Source organism: Echinops telfairi, unplaced genomic scaffold, assembly GCF_000313985.2.
Source record: "Echinops telfairi isolate 266 unplaced genomic scaffold, ASM31398v2 ScPeMD7_60;HRSCAF=208, whole genome shotgun sequence".
Taxonomy (NCBI): Eukaryota; Metazoa; Chordata; class Mammalia; order Afrosoricida; family Tenrecidae; genus Echinops; species Echinops telfairi.
Genome location: NW_022103958.1, coordinates 17,774,687 through 17,792,108, shown reverse-complemented (window position 1 = coordinate 17,792,108; position 17,422 = coordinate 17,774,687). Strand labels below are relative to the sequence as shown.

General features: G+C 37.0%; 1 protein-coding gene across 1 annotated transcript in view; it reads left to right on the top strand.

The window, feature by feature from the left end:
• The window catches only part of CAPRIN1 (cell cycle associated protein 1), a 24,802-nt gene extending 7,658 nt beyond the window's left edge, over window positions 1–17,144 (top strand). The window contains exons 10-17 of the mRNA XM_004708280.2: window positions 1,272–1,333; window positions 1,689–1,799; window positions 2,027–2,176; window positions 4,141–4,291; window positions 8,119–8,313; window positions 8,751–8,851; window positions 9,182–9,245; window positions 10,748–17,144. Coding sequence (XP_004708337.1) covers window positions 1,272–1,333; window positions 1,689–1,799; window positions 2,027–2,176; window positions 4,141–4,291; window positions 8,119–8,313; window positions 8,751–8,851; window positions 9,182–9,245; window positions 10,748–10,812 — 899 coding nt within the window. The 3' untranslated portion in view covers window positions 10,813–17,144. The remainder of the gene's footprint in view (window positions 1–1,271; window positions 1,334–1,688; window positions 1,800–2,026; window positions 2,177–4,140; window positions 4,292–8,118; window positions 8,314–8,750; window positions 8,852–9,181; window positions 9,246–10,747) is intronic.
• The last annotated feature ends 278 nt before the right edge of the window (window positions 17,145–17,422 follow it).

Here is a 17,422-nt window from a genome sequence, read left to right as displayed (position 1 = left end):
CCCCCGACATTAGGTCCTCATTTTTCCCCTCCCTCCCCGCTCCCCCCTCCCGCATGAGCCCTTGATAGTTTATAAATGGGTAGCTTGGAGCTTTCTAAGAAAACTTTTGAATCTCAATCAAAATGAAAATAAACATCAACTAAATCTCCAGTATCATGGCAACATTAGTGTCACAAAAGTAGAGCTATATAAAGTAACATTTAATATTGCATAACATTGAGGTGCCATAAAAGAGGTTACTGAATAAAAATGAGTTAGTTAGGATTTAAGTAAAAGTAACTCATTCTCTGTCACATCTCTACTAAGAGAAGTCTTATCAAATGTTAGGCCTCAAAATAGGAATCTATAACGTTAATTAGTGTTTATTTTCTGAGCTGCAAGGGGAGAAATAGGTATTTTCTTTTTTTCTCACGTCAAAGTAAACTTTTGTGAGTGAAAGTAAAATATTTGATATAGTATTTTCTCACAGTCAAAAATAGGCTATCTCCATAAAGCATTGGAGGGCCTTGTGGAGAGACCAGGAGCAAGGGTGGCGGAACTGAAAGGGAGAGAATGGGCCGCCTCCAGAAGTGGGGAGAGGCAAGGCAAGAGAGGGCGGTGGAACCCGAGAGAGAGAGAAAGCCAAGAGTAAGGGGTGGGAACCAAAAGAAAGCAAAGGTGGTTTTTGCCCAGTCAGCACATGCAGCACTGAAGTAACCGTTAGTAAGACCATTTCAATAATTTAGGTAATACTGAATCCACTAGGTTCTAACATAGAGTTTAAACCTGGACTTTGATTCTTTACCTTACGTATTTGGCTGAGCATGGTGGGATTTGTCAGTAAAGCTACAGATGGAATTGATTGCGTAGGCCTTTTAAAGAGTGTACTTTCATTTTGCGTTATTTCCTGTGGGAACATTTAAAGTTGACCATGATAAATTATTGACTGCATTTTAATCTCATGTCTTGAATCAAGAGTAATTCTACTTTTATTTTCTGCTCTACAAAGTTTGTTGTCTTGGATCAGACAGCTGTTTGTTCTTGTCTGTTCTCCTTTATTCCTCTTAGTACATTTTTGCTTTTTACCTTACCCTTGCACAACACAATATGAAAGCATTTGTTAGTTCACGAATCACACCCCAGTAAACCAAAGGGCTCACTTGAAAACCGTATTACGCTTCCCAATTTATTTTCATGATTGTTCCAATATTTATTATGGCTTTATCAACAAAGTAAACAGCACTTAACTTTTAAGAAATAATGACTTTTGTAATCTTTTTTCAATTCTTTAGTTCATTCTGAATCCAGACTTGCTCAACCTAATCAAGTTCCCGTACAACCAGAAGCTACACAGGTAAGAGTTATATATATATATTTCCAGGCTTATTTTTAATCCATTATTGGGTGTCTTTCTTAGCATATGAAGGCCTCCGTTATAAATTTCATTGCTAAGTCTTTTATGAGTGTTTTGGCAAAGGAACTCTCAGCTTTCTTATCTATGTGTTTCTTCTCATGTTTCTTTTGATGATGAACTTCACATCTTTCTCCTTTAATTCTTGTGTTTTGAAAATTAAGAGGAGGAAATGTAAATTACAAACTGTAAATTTCAGAAGACGTTTTAAGATAACATTTTTGGTGGAGATTACACAGCAGAACTTTTAAAAAGTTGACGGCAGAAGTAAATGGAAGCATTGATTTCTTCTGTCTAGGTCCCGTTGGTCTCATCCACAAGTGAAGGGTACACATCATCTCAGCCCTTGTACCAGTCTTCTCATGCTACAGAGCAGCGACCACAAAAGGAACCGATTGACCAGATTCAGGCAAGTTCTGTTACCAGGTCCTATAAACAGGATGAGGCTCATAGTCATGAATTGGGCAGAGGTAAATTACCATTAATAGAGTAACTCTAATTTATTTATTTACCTAATTCATGACTAAGAGTATTTTGCTTTCAAATAGTTTCATTTGAATTAATTTTTACTTGAGGCTTGTGACCTTGACTAAGTATAATTTACGACTGAAGTACATCTATTTTCACTTTGTTTAGGCAACAATCTCTTTAAATACAGACCAGACTACAACATCATCATCCCTTCCAGCTGCATCTCAGCCTCAGGTGTTCCAGGCTGGGACAAGCAAACCTTTGCACAGCAGTGGAATCAATGTGAATGCAGCTCCATTCCAGTCCATGCAGACGGTAAGCCAATAAGCTTAGTCAATAAAAATGTCCCTAATGCATTATAGTACATCATGGTGATTCTCAACCAGCCAAAAAAGTCTTTGTCCTGAACTTTCTCATCTGTTCTTAACTTTAGCATGGATATAGTTCATGGAACATGACTAATTGAGGTTCCAGAGATATCCAATTATTATGATATTATAATTTTTTTTCTTCTCCTCTTACTGTGGTGAACAGCGCAACCAAACATTTGTCAATTCAGTATTCCTTACATGTACATTTCAGTGACGTCGACTTAAGATGCATCCTGTTTTGCATCTATATTGACTTAGATTTAACATTCATTAACATTTCATCATATTTGTTTAGTTTTACTAGAGTATTGTAAAGTATAATTTAGATATTTTATTATTTTAACTCCCAGTTCTTCAATAAGCATCTTTAAATTGCAAACTTTCTAGGAAACAATTTAAATAATAATATAAAACGCTATTGTCAGTTGTAGATTTAGATAAATCAGTGCTCAGATAAACATTTATAGGATTAAATAAAGTATAACTTTAAGTGTTAGTCGACTCAGTATGTAGTGTAAGTGGTAACCAATTTGCAGTTGTTTGCATACATCATTTTGAAAGATTATCACATTCACAGTTTACTCTAAACTGCTCATGCAGTGAAATGTCTTTAATCTCTATACAACTTGATTCTTCCAAAGCCTAGTTATTGGTACTTTACTGTTGACTAGAAGCCTTCCTGCTAACATAGTTGATTATTAGATTTTGTATGTTACATGCAGTGCATCATGCTCCCATATAAAGAGGGCATTTACCGTATGAAAGTTCCTCCAAAGTGCACAGGTATCTTGTCTGTTGGCGTTAACTTGAGCAGTGGCTTCATGAATATCATTTTCTTTTTTATGATGGTCTTTATGTTAGTTTGATTTATCTTGAAATGAGAGCCACAGCTGCAGACATGCAATTTTTTTTCTTGTAATGTTATAACTTCGCTTCTTGGGAACACTTTCAGCATCACTATTGGTGCTTTGTGTAAGTCCCATAGTGTCATGCAGTATTGTATTAAACATGATGAAACAAGCACATCTGGAAAAGATTGCTTTTTATAATAATGTGCAATTTACTGGTAAGTTTACTTGACAGCCGAATTATTCACGTGGAGATGATAATAAGAAAATTAAAAGACATGTGCAGGTCAAACCCATTTTCAAGGATTGGTCAGCGGCACAGAGTAACATCACTAAATCCATTGCTTGCTTTTGTTTTTGTTGTCTTAATTATTTAAAAATGTCCATGCCCTTCATGTCATCATACTCTTGTTAAATGGGGTGTGTGTGTGTGTGTGTTAGGCTGGGTTCGCTAGAAAAACTGAAATTCATATGAAAAAAGTTGTTCACACAGTTATAGAAATGGATATCTATGGGTCAGATGTTAATGCTCGAGGGAAGCCTTTCCTTTGGAGTTGACAAAGCAGAAAGATCATGGTTAATGGCAGGTTTGATACCTCCCAGTATTGGGTTGGTAGCAATATGGTGGACCAACACTTGACTAACCAGATGCAGGGTCCAGACTAGCGAGAAGTTAAGTGACTCCACAGTTCGATTTAACATTAAGTATGCTGCACCCCTAGGAAACAGCATGACTGATCTGAATAAGGGTTTGACTGCTCACAGCAGATCTCATCATGGAGCTGATTAAATTATACTAGAACACATCATGGGAGAGCGTTTTAACCGCCAGACGACTAGTAGGTCCAGCCCAACCAAGTTGATACAAAACCTTCACTATCAGTATATTTTTCTCACATTGAAGTGTATTAATTGAGAGATATTTATGTGTGTGATGTTGAGTTTGGAATTTTTTGTACTGTTATAGTTACAATAAAGCTGTCCTTAGCATCTGCCATTTTCAAAACAGACATTGTTAATATAAAGGGAATAACTAATTAGTAACAGTATTCATTTACAGGTGTTTAATATGAATGCCCCAGTACCTCCTGTTAATGAACCAGAAACTTTGAAGCAGCAAAGTCAGTACCAGGCCAGTTATAACCAGAGCTTTTCCAATCAACCTCACCAAGTAGAACAGACAGAGCTTCAGCAAGAACAGCTTCAAACAGGTAAGAGAATCGGTGCTGTTTGATTGCCTAATTTGTATGGCAGTATTGGAATTAAGGGTTGGACCATTTGAGTTGGCCGGTGTAGTATAGAATTCCTTATTTTAGTTTTTAGTAAAAGGACGTTGACTTTTTCATTGTTGATTCAGTGTCCAATTGCGTTTATAGTTATTACATGTGGTTTTTATGCAATGCAGGTTCGAGCCCTTTTTTGACCAGTAATTTAAAAAAAAAATCATTTTATTAAAAAAAATCATTTTATTGGGGACTCATACACAATCATACTTATCACAATCCATGCGTACGTCCATTGTGTCAAGTACATATGTTGCCCTCATCATTCTCAAAACATTTTCTACTTGAGCCCTTGGTATCAGCTCCTCATCCCTCCCCCTTCCCCCTCTCTCATGAACCCTTGCTAATTTACAAATTATTATTTTGTCATGTCTTACACTGTCCGACATCTCCCTTTACTCACTTTTCTGTTTTCCGTCCCCCAGGGGAGGGGGTTATACATAAATCCTTGTGATCGGTTCCCCCTTCTTAGCCCACTTCCCTCCACCCTCCCAGTATCCCCACTTTCACCACTGGTCCTGAAGGGATCATTTGTCCTGGATTCCCTGTGTTTCCAGTTCCTATCTGTACCAGTATACATTCTCCCGACCAGTAACTTTTTATAATACCCTTGGTTCATTATTTGGAGCCCTGGTGGTGGTAGTGGGTTACAAGTTGGGCTGTGATCCGCACTATCAGCAGTTTAAAACTGCTTAGAGGGAGAAAGACAGGCTTTCTACACCTCAGTCTTAGAAAGCCACAGAGATTGTTCTACCCTATCCTGTTGAGCTGCAATGAGGTGGCATCAATTCAATGGCATTGAGGGTTTTTTTTTTTTAGTTTTAGTTCATTATATATATTCTAGTGGGATTTGTTTAAGTTTAACTTTGACTACTTATTCACTGCTGCTAACAGAATACCTCGTAGCAAATCAAGATCGTAACAAAGAAGAGTTGATTGGTGCTTGGTAAACTAATGGTGAGACTTGAGCAAACATTTCATGGTTGTTGCATTTGGTTCACTGGTTGAAACAAAGTCCTTATTGTTAAATAAGATCATAATTTGGCAAGTTACCATAAATGTCAAAATAATGTTAGATTTCTAAGAGATGAGATGGCGTGTTTGTTGTTGTTATTTCTGAGGATTTAGTTGGAATGACACAAACTAGTAAATCCTACCAGCATCGTACTTTTGAGTAAGTCCATTTTGAAAAGTATGGACTTGGGGGAACAGGAAGGGAGGGGGAAACAGAAAATGATGAGCTATTTCCAGGAGCCCAAGCGGAAAGCGAGTGTTTTGAGAATGACGAGAGCATCGAATGTATAAGTGTGCTTTACACAATCGACGTGTATATGGATTGTGATGAGTTGTATGGGCCCCAATAAAATGATTAAAAAGAAAGAAAATAGTGATGGCAACATATGTACAAATATGCTTGATACAGTTGATGTATGCAGTGTTTATAAGAGCTGTATGAGCCCCTAATAAAATGAATTTTTTAAAAAGAAGGGGGAAAATGTATGGGTTTTTCTGATGATCTAATTTCTTAATGAACCTGGATCATCGGTGCAGACTTTTAAGAAATAAATTGTGTATTCCTGTCCTAGTCAATACTAATTACAAAGGAGGTTGAATCAGCCATAATCTGGTAACTATGCAACAGTTGTACTCAGTGTCAGAATGAAAACATCTTAGGTTCCTTGCTCTTCAGCTCCTTTCAAAGGTATCATTGTCCTGTACAAAAATTTTGTTGTGGCCTTTAATTCTTCTGTTGCTCAAACATGCTTGCTATTTTGTGTGTGTTCAATTTTATAGGTGATGTGGTAAGTTTAAAAGTGATTCCTATAATGTCATTTGACTTAACTTTAGTCTTGTGGCAGTTGCTTTCTAATTGTCTTGCTCTTTTTTCTTAATTGACTTCTGAAGTACTTTAATGAGGTAATCTATCATTTCAAATTTATTAGTCATAAAATTTTGTTAAAAATTTTAGTAAAAACGTAAAATTCCTGCCTCACCATAACCCAAGGAGCCATCACTTCTCAGTTGGGCAATATTGCCTTCCATCTGGTCTCCCTTGATTCTTGTTTTAGCTCTGTCTGTTCTTTATACAGGGGTCATTAATTAGATGTCTCTTCTGTACATAACGCTATAACTATTTGTAATGTGTTTTTTTAGAAATGGGTTGTTTTTGTGAATAGTTTATCCATTAAGTAATTTGCCAATGAAGGTGCCATTATCCCTTTCTCTGTGTTCTCTAGCTTTTTCACTGCAGAACAACAAACAGTCTATGCACCTAAAGAGTTATTTTTTTGAAATGTAATATAGTTCAGGTATAGATTCTCAAAAATCAATGCAATTTTAATTTACCTGCCCAAATATGGGAGAGAAAAGGTTGTGCAACCCTGGGTAGAAATCACTGTGGCTATTACTGTTCTGTTGTTTGGACCTCTCTTCTTTGTTCTACTTTCTTTACCTCCCAAAGGAAGTTATCTCTGTTTGGGGGTATTTTCTCACACACACACACACACACACACACACACACACACACACACCACACCCCTTTGACTTATGAACATTGGAATAAGACCAGATAACTTTTGGAAAGATTCTAATTTCTAGCACTCAGTCCATTGTGGATGGGGGTGCACATTGTAGTGTATACCTTCTAGAATCTTTTTCTTTAAGTGTGTTGAGCAGTAGTGTGCCACTTAACTGATTTCTGAACTAGCTATACTTAGCATTTCAATAGCTTTGAAATAGATTTGTGCATTGGTGGTTGTAGGTAATATAAATTTTTGCCGATATATTAACTTTGTGTGATTGACTGAATATTCTACTAGAACAGAACTATCTGTGAAAGAGAATGGTTTTATATATCTCACTTAAGTACCAAGGAAAGGTGTAAAAGAGGAGAAAGAACTTTTACCACTAAGAATAGAAACCATTGGACTATGCAAAATGGTCATTACATTCAAATGTGAGCCGTTTGCATTCTTGTAGGGTCCCTTGTGCTAAAATGTGGGGGCAAATGCCTCTCTGTAAAAGTAAGGGATTTAACTTGTTAGGTGCCATTTAATGAACTTTCAGAAGCAGATCACCATCTCCTTTACCCAATAGTCAATGGGCATGTTTGAACTGCCAACTTCTTATTTAATGGCCAAAGGATGGCTCCTCAGATACTACTAGCATCCTTCTAGTTGTGCTAGTGAAAAAATGCTCTGGATTCAGCTTTCCTTCCTTCGGGAGAGTGTAAAACTACTCATAGGCCTTTGGTTTATTTGCTTAAGAGTAAATGATTGTGTATCCCTCTTTAACTTAATCTGTTGGGGGAGGGGAGGGGATTATTGGTGGGGCTGCTAACCATAAACTCAGCAGTTCAAATCCATTAACAGTTCCGGAAGAAGAGGCTATCTGCTCTCATAAGCTTTACAGCCTTGGAAATCCAAAGGGGTGGTTCTAACCTGTCTTAAATGGACCACTTTGAATTGGGATCTACTTGATGGTAATGCATTTGGAGTTTCTTGGTTTAACTAATCATCTAGCATTTGCTTCTGGCATCACTGATAAGTAATCATGTGCTTCCTTAAATCAAACCTCGGGAGCTCCTGGTGGCACTACCAGCAATTCAAACCTACCAGCTGCTCTGGGAGCGAAAGATGAGGATGTGTCTAATGCCATAAATTGATAGTCTTAAAAGCACTGCTGAAAGTATAGGAGAACAAACAAATTATAGTGAACTGTGTATGTGTATTTGTTTTGTTGTCCTTCTACATTAGTGGTCGGCACTTACCATGGTTCCCAGGACCAGCCCCATCAAGTGACTGGCAATCATCAGCAGCCTCCCCAGCAGAATACTGGATTTCCACGGAGCAGTCAGCCTTACTACAATAGCCGTGGCGTATCTCGTGGAGGCTCCCGTGGTGCTAGAGGCTTGATGAATGGATACCGGGGCCCCGCTAATGGATTCAGGGGTAATGCAAATTTAATGGTGGAAGGGTAGAGGGAAGAAAAGCTGGGGCTTTGGAGGAATAATATTTTGGTGTGTTTTCTTTGAGGTTTTTACATAGTCCACAAGAACTACTTGCATTATACAAGTAGCGACATTAGCTATAGTCTTTATAGTGTCTGAACATTTCCATATCTGGTCTGGTGGTTTTGTTTGCATTAATCTAGCTTCCTGCTCCTTTACATTCTTTCATTTCACTTAATAGCAATTATTGACCATTTTATCTTAAAAGAAAATTTTGTTTTCAAGATAGTTATGCTAATATGCTAGAGTAAAGTACTCAGGGCAGGAAATTAAAAGTTAGCTTGAATATCTAGCATGACTTTTTTCATTTCTTCTCTTAATTTATGAAATAATATTTGTGAAGGTACATTTATTTATTTATTTGGTCCTATATTTTAGGAGGATATGATGGCTACCGTCCTTCATTCTCTAACACTCCAAACAGTGGCTATACGCAGTCTCAATTTAGTGCCCCACGGGACTACTCTGGCTATCAGCGGGTAGGTACAATGGTCTGAAATGTATTCTAAGTACACTAGTGAACAAAGAGTGATCTTGTAAGTTGGGCTTCTGTAATAACTTAAGTAACCTAAGATTAAATTTGTACCTTTGTCCATGGTATTTTGTTATGGAAAACAATGGCTTTTATTTTTCTTAGCACTTAGTAAATACTCATCAGTTTGTGAAACATTGATGTGTTAATGTCTGGAAGAATAAGGCACAATAATTCTGTAGTTTCCAAGTGTGTAGCACTGTGAAAATAGAGGTAGTGGGGTAAGCTTTCCAAAAAGTGACATTTTCTTTTCAATACTAACTAGTTTGTTTTTTAGGATGGATATCAGCAGAATTTCAAGCGAGGCTCTGGGCAGAGTGGACCGCGGGGAGCCCCACGAGGTAATATTTTGTGGTGGTGATCCTAGCTCCTAACTGGAACTTCTGTTCTGGCCTTGGAAGAACTGTTCATAGTCTGCATGTAGGTTACATATAGTAGGAGTACATTTATCCTTTCTAGACTTGTTGCTAACGTTAAAATGAAATGCTCTGTTTTTAAAACTTAACCTTGAACCCAAATTTTAATTTTTTGAATGACTTTCCCTGTTAATATATAAGCTGTCTTGAAACCTAGAACATTTTCTCCTTGTCAGAAAAAGTGTTTTTCCAACTAGAAATTATTTTTCAGGTCAAAAACCTGCTAAATGTTTTTAGGAAGTACTTAATGAAACATTTTTGTAAGACATTTTTGGAATGAGATTGAACATTTATATAAATTTATTATTCCTCTTTCATTTTTGAAACATGCATATTATATTTTGGGGCCAGAAACCCTTTAATGGCCAGTTGAGGTGTAGTTATATTTGGAGAACCATTTAGAACAAATAGAAGTTTCATTGCCTTTTTGGACCAAATGACATAATCAATTTATTTCTGACTTGTACACAAAAGTCTCTATTTAACTAGTTTAATTGGATCAGATATAAATTACATAGTTCTTAAGAGCTTTCTGCTTTGTTGGCCTTTTAAAGTAGGAAAGTTACTTCCTATTTGGGTGGGAAGTTAACCTACACAAGTAGAGCTAGCCTTTCTTAATCCAAAGTTCTAAATGGTTCTCTGATTTTAGGGCAATTAAATATTGAACAGGATTTCTTTAGACATTGGCCATGTGTATAAAATGTATATTAAAGAGGAATTACAAAGGACTTTGATTTGAATGCTAACAGAAATTAAACAGCAAAAGGTGCGTTTTTTGAATGGATCACTTGGGAAATATGACTTGGCATATCAAAGGATATTTGCATGTTGTTGTAGGTTATGTTCTTTCCCATCTTGTAGCATATTCTATGAAACTTGAGTTGACAGCTAAAAATCTGTTTTAACAGCATGTAAAGTTATTTTATCTGTTACAGTCATTATATGATTTTGAATGTTCTGTAGTTTCTTTTTGATCATTTAGATAACAAGGTCTGTTTTCATTCTGGTGCTTTTATTACTTTGGGTAGTGTGATGTTACCGCTGAGATGTAAGCTAGAGTGTACACTAGACTGTGAGCTCCATGAGAGCAGGTCCTTGTCTGTCTTCACTGCTGTATCTATTCTCAACGCCTGATGAAAGTGCCTGTCATGTAGTAGGCACTCAATAAATACTTGTTGAATGAATGAGTGAATGAGTACTGGTGGAATACTCCATTAGTCCTACTCTTCTTTTAGTAGAGAACATGAGCAAACTTACGCATGGCAACTTCCAGGACAGGTGAAGCTTAAACACTGAAGAATTGACCTCTTAACCTAATAGTGTGGTGACAAGCTGCCCACCTGCTGCTTGACTTCAGATGAAAATCTGCTTGAAGGCAAAACAAGTAATATTTGAAAGAAAAACCAAATGCCATTTTTGTCTTCTAGGTCGTGGAGGGCCCCCAAGACCCAACAGAGGGATGCCGCAAATGAACACTCAGCAAGTGAATTAATCTGAGTCACAGGATTATGTGTAACCGCCAAAAACACACTGGCCAGTGCACCCTAATGTTACCAGAAGAGTTATTATCTATTTGTTCTCCCTTTCAGGAAACTGTTGTAAAGGGACTGTTTTCATCCCATAAAGACAGAACTGCAATTGTCAGCTTTATATTACCTGGAAATGGAAGGAAATGATTCTTAACCCTGCATGTTCTGTCCTAAGGTCATCTTGAGCCTTGCACATGACACTCGGATTCCTCACCCTTGCTTAGGAGTAAGACCGACACCTTACGGGGTGATAGCTCCATAATTCCAAGTGACTTGGAAAATGTGAGAGTGACTTTTGACATTGGATAAAATCTACAAAACAGCCCTAGTGTTGTTTAGTGGTAATTGACAAAGCTAAAATATTTCCCAGGAAAGGAAGGTGGACGGAATCTTTCCAGTTAAATTGGAGTACTCGACATTTAGATGCATACTACATTATGCATGGGCCCTTCCTTACTCACACATGTAAGGCTGGTTACCAGCTTTGACACAGCACTGTTCTTTATCTGGTCAAATGACTGTGGTTAGAAAACAGAAACATGTAAATTGCTTTTTAATAGCTGATAATGTATTAAGACAAAGCCAACAGGCAAAATTAGGCTTTGATTGGCACTTTTTGGAAAATATGCAACAAATATGGGTTATAATAAGGATGGCCGCTTCTGTATTTAATGTGAAGTATTTCGATAGCTTTTGGACACTTAACAGTTTGGTTGACAATGGTTTTTGTAAGGAATTGGTACTTTATATCATTCCTTATAACGTACATTGTCACTAATACTAGGATCTTGCTGTGTTGTCACCTAAATTGCTACAGGCACTGATGGAAATCTAATGGCTAAATCATAACACTTTTGGTCACATATCTTTCCTGCAGCCTGAAGGATTTTAAGAGTAAAAGTTATCAAATGCCTGCTGCTGCTACCACCCTTTTAAATTGCTATCTTTTGAAAAGCACCAGTATGTGTTTTAGATTGATTCCCTATTTTAGGGAAATGACAAGTCAGTAGTTTCACATTCTGATGGTAAAAACAAAACAAATAAAACATGTTTATAAAAGTTGTATCTTGGAAACGTGTTGAACAGCTAGCAGCTTAAGTGATTTACTCCCAAGCTTTTTTTTTTTTACAACCCCAAGCATTTTTATGTTACGAATTTTATGTTTCTCTCCACTAGCTCTTTCTACAGTACTTGTGTTTACATCTTTTCTATAGTTTAACCCTCAATTGAATTCTTTCTTATGGAGGCATTTATATTCAAAGTGGTGATTTCTTTCCTTAGGTGCATAGAGTTGCAGGGTTGATGGAAATGGACAGTTCAGTCGTAAATTAACTTTCTGTACTATGTTGGAACTTGTACTAGCAGTTTGAGCACCAGTACTGTGCCTACCAGCTACGAACTTAATGCTTTTTTTTTTATAGGATCCCACTTTGACTTTATGGAGAATAAATCCCACCTATAAAGGAAAGGCTACATAGAAAGTGGTATATTCTGTATAAAATTTGAATTTTCAGCCATTAGCTAAGGATTTTTGCTTAGCTTACTTTAAATGTGATGTTTGTGTTTTGTGTGAAAGTACTTAACAAATTAGGTTCTCATTTAGCAATTTTATACACATTGTGTCGTTTCTTAGAATTTTCACAGTGTCAGCATTCCTCATTTTTATCCATTCCTTCTCTCAGCTGCTTTTGAGAAACAGTTGGCTATTTGGTTACATACAGTTTATTTTTAAGGATGCACACTACACATGGATGACACCTTAATAAGCCCAATGGTGGCCCACAAAAGCAGCTTTAACTGTGTTCAGAGTTATCTTAGGATGATAGGCTTGGGTCTCCTCTTGTCTGTCTTGCTTCAGTTTGAGTTTTGTTCCACATTTCTCTCCCATTCTCTCTGGAACCTTCTCATGTCTTTGGTCACCATCTAATTGTCAGGTTAGAAGAGGTTCAGGCTTCTGTGAGCCCTTAGTCCTGTGTCCTGTGTTTTCCTTTAAGCCTTTGATAGCCTTCATTGTCTCTTGCTCTATGTGAGTAGAGAGAATGTTTTCACAGATGTTGGCTTGGATGCTTTTAAGACCCCAAGTATCTTTATGAACTTGCAGTGTGCCCGTTGACTGAGTTGCCCCTGAAGACTGGACCCAAACTTTCTGACCTAGTAAACCACTTCCTCGAAGCATGTGAATATATTCTAGGAAGCTTCCACGATTTTAACCCCCTGCTTGGTTGGTTACCGTATATACTCAAGTATAGACTGACTTGAATATCAGCCGAGGCACCTAATTTTACCACAAAAACTGCATTAAAATGTGCTGAAAAACTTGGCTTACACAAAGTATATACGGTATACCATATATGTGGATCTTTAGACAAAGGGCCTTCAAAAGCTGGTGGGAAAATACCATAGTCCTTCAATTCCATTTCTTCCAGAACTTTCTGGAAGCCCCCTCATATATATATGTGTGTGTGTGTGTGTGTGTGTGTACGTACGTACACATGGCTATAGATAGCTATACATACAGTGCATTTACTCAAATATGCCTTCCTATATGTTTTCATGTCTACCTACACAAACACACTTAAAATTTTTTGCCATTGAAAAATTGTGTGTGTGACAGCATTCACCAAAATTGTCCCTTTTGTTGATTACTTCATGTGTCGTTATTTACTTTGGTTAAGCTCTGTTAATTTCACCAGTGTTTGTTGCCTTTCCTCTCACCACAGGGTGTAGTGAATAATCCTAGTAAGGGAATTTGCCCCTCCTCCTCTCTCTAGCTGGTAACCTTTCAAGAATGTTTCTCTGTGTATTTGTTATTTGCTTTTTTATAGTAGTGGGACCATGCAATATTTGTCTTTTGTGATTGACTTAGTTCATTCATTATAATGTCTTATAGATTCATCCAGGATGGGTTTCATTAACTCATCATTCTTTATAATGTGTAGTATTCCATTATATGTATGTACCAAAGTTTATCCATTCATCTGTTGTTGGACCAGTTTGGTTGCTTCTATATTTTTGCTATTTTGAAATAAGATGCATTGAACATAGATGCACAGATTTCTATTCATGTCACATATTTCTAGGATATATACTTAGGAGTGGGCTTGCTAGATCATAAGATCTATTTATAGCTTTTTGATGAAGCTTCATACTGCTCTTCATCGTGCTTGTCCTATTTTATAACCCCGTCAGCAACGTCAGCATCAGCGTTGCTCCCACAGCCTCACTGCTGTTTGTTGTCGGGTGAGGCGGTATCTCATGCTAGTGTTGATCTTCATATCTTGGGGCTAATAGTTGTGAGTATATTTTCATGTATTTGCTGGTCCATCTGACTGTCCTCTGGTGGTGTCTGATGTCCTTGTCTTTGTACTGATTGGATTCATTTTATGCTTTTATTTAATTTTTCTGTATGGTTCATGAATTAAGACTTTAATTGGCTGTGTCATCACCAAAGACTTTCCCGGCTTTTAGCCTCTTTTTACTCTGCCAGTCGCTTATGATGAGCTTCAGTATTGACTTTTCAGGAGGCTCTAGTTTTCTTAATTTGTTTTGTGTGTGCGTTTTTAGTTTTGTTTGATAAGATTATACTGTAAAGGAGGTTCCCCTAGATTTGGTCTTACGTTATCTTCTAGGAACTTTGGAGTTTTCATTTTTCACAAAAGTTTTCACTTTAACATTTAGATTTTTCATTCATTTTGAGGTTGTTTTGTGGGTGGGTGGTTTTTTTTCCCCATTAAATAAACTAAACCTTGTGTTTGAAGATAAGGTTTGAAAATCCACAATGGGTGGATTTAACCCCTGGGGCTTTTAATTCTGTTCCCTTGCGTTTTGCATCTGTCTCTGAACTAATACTAGACTGTTTAGATTACTGTGGCTGTATAGTTAGTAAGTTCTTGCATCAGGAAGGAAGTGTAGGTCTCCTACTTTGTTCTTCAGTATGTGCTTTATCGATTCTAAGTCTCCCTTTCCACATAAAACTGGACATGAGTCTTGCCATTTCATTAAAGAATGTTACTTGGATTTGGATCAGGATTGTATTATATATCAATTGCTTTTGGTTTTATTGACATTTTCAAAATATTAAGTCTTCCGATCCACGAGCATGGGATATTTTCCCATTTTTAGTTACTTTAAAAGACAATGCTATTCTGATACTCAACATTAGTAAGCTGGAATTTTGGGGCTAATTTTGTACCCTCCTAAAATAGACTATTGAATAGTTCGCATTTATAAGTTGTTAGGGGAGTGGGGAATCTTAAATAAGTTCCTGATTTTTCTCCTGTGGTTGTGGTACATCGTATTGGAAAGGTTATATGTTTACTTTGGCCAATTGTTGTTTCATTAGCACCTCCCCATATGCCTGGGATGTACCACAACCATATGTCAGTTATATTTGGGGGGATGGTTAAAAAAGCAATTGTGGTTTACTGGGTAATTTCCAAATGGTGGTGTGCTTGCAAGCCTATATGAAACTAATTTTGCTATCTTTGTAGATAATTTCAGTACCTTTAACATAACAAAATTTGAAGTAAATAAATCTTCCATATAGTGATGTTCTTTATGAATCAGTTCCCAAGTGAGATGGGGAAGAAATGCCTTTGAAGTTTCAAACTTATGTGCATTAGTGAAGATGTGAATGTGTAAACGTTTAGTAGTGAATTGATTGATTTTGTGTGCATTTTTTTAACGTGCTTGTTCTTTTTTAAGTGCCCCCCCCTTTTTTTTGGGTGGTGGTCGGTCTTTCATCACAGTCTAAATGTAAAGCTTTTAAAGAAGTGCCTCACTGTGGAGCAGAGAACTTTTTATCTCCGCAAGACCTGAGTCTTGGTGTCCTGTATAATATGTGAATGCTTATCCTAGCTGTAGAGAGCCATTGTTTGGTCAAGTGCATATTTTAGCCGAATCATTGCAAAGAAATCATTGACTGTAGCCTCTTGTAGCAAGACTAAACATACAAAATACTTTTATAAATGTGCAATATCAATCATCTCACATGGGTTATATATGTATTGAGACTTCTTTTTTAAACCTCTACACTAGAATATTACTGATTTATCTAAGGTTAGTACAGTTTTATTTCCAGATCTTGAAAAATACAGTTTTGGGGTTTGTTTTTTAAGAGTATAGTTTGAGGTTTGTTTTTTACCCCGTTTTCCAATTAATATATCTTGATATTAAAACAAAACAAAAACCCTTAAAAATGTTTCTAGTTAGTTAGTCTGCAATTATTTTGTCTCCGTAAACATGCAACTGTTTGCATGGGAGGCTTTTCTCACTTAGAAGAGGGGAAAAAAATGTGTGCTGCTTGTCGGAAGACTCCTGAGATGCTCAGTCAGTAACTTATTCATAAGACTTAGTAAATGGTTGAGGTGTTGGCCTCCTGAATGTCTGAGGATTTTTGGACCTTTACAGGTTTTTCAAGAATGTCTGTAATTAGGAAAATGGGTTACATACTACACTCTAATCATTAATATTCAACTTGAAACTGATCTACCTGCTACAATGCTTATGTATTTATTGCTAACTAGTTTAGAGTCAGTATTGCCCTTGACCTTGTCCTTTTTAAAGCTTTCCAGGTTAGGGGGAGGAGGTGGGAGGTGGCTTTTAGAAAAATGAAACTTATAATTAGTTTAAGGCATACCCTCCTACCTTTCCTAATTAGGATTCTGCAAAAGTATGAACGTTTGTGAATGTTTTAACAAACATTAGATCTAAGTCATGTTAAAAAGCTGATCCCTCATTGCCCTTGAGAGCTTGCCTTATTCTGTCTATATACGCACTATCCAGCAGAAATGTCAAGGGAAGACTGAAGCATTATTTCCTGCTCAAAGATACTGCTGAAAACAGCAAAATGGTTGATAGAATGCAAACTAGTTTACAATGATAGGAAACACTTGATTAAAAGGGATAGTTGAATCCAAGACCTGAAGGAGATCAATAGTAAGTAAACCTGACAATGATAAAGGGGAGTTGAATAGAGCTTGTCTAATGGCCTGATCCCCAGTGACTGGGAAGGCTATTTGGTTCAAGTGGAAAGAGTTAACAGATTTCTGGGAGGCTGGAGAAAGAGGAAAGAGCTACAGTGTGTAGGGCTTTATACTTGCCGTTTATGCTAAATTTTTTGTCACATTGAAGGTTTTAAGCGGTTCCAGTTGGCAGGTTTTGGGTTACCAAATAAAGTTGCCACTAAAATACAAGGTGAAAACTATACAGAATTGTAAAGAAGTGCGGGGAGACACCAGTATGTAACCTAAGTGAGGTGATTATAATAAAAGCATCTGGGATGACGGGAACGGAATAGATTCTATAAATTTCCTTCCACCTGATGGAACAATATCCTCTTGAGTTCTAGGAGATCATTCAACCCTGTCTTTGAATTCCATCATTTGAGTTGCTCCTAAATATTTCTAGACCCTAAACATCCCTGGTCTCATGCTCAACAATCTTGATCTGAATGCTTTACATTATTGAAATCAAAATGGATTCTCATACCTCTTGTCCAATCAAAAACATGATTCTACCTGTAAATTACTCCTGAGGCTGTCAAAGGCGCCCTTGGATGCCAGCATTTCGATT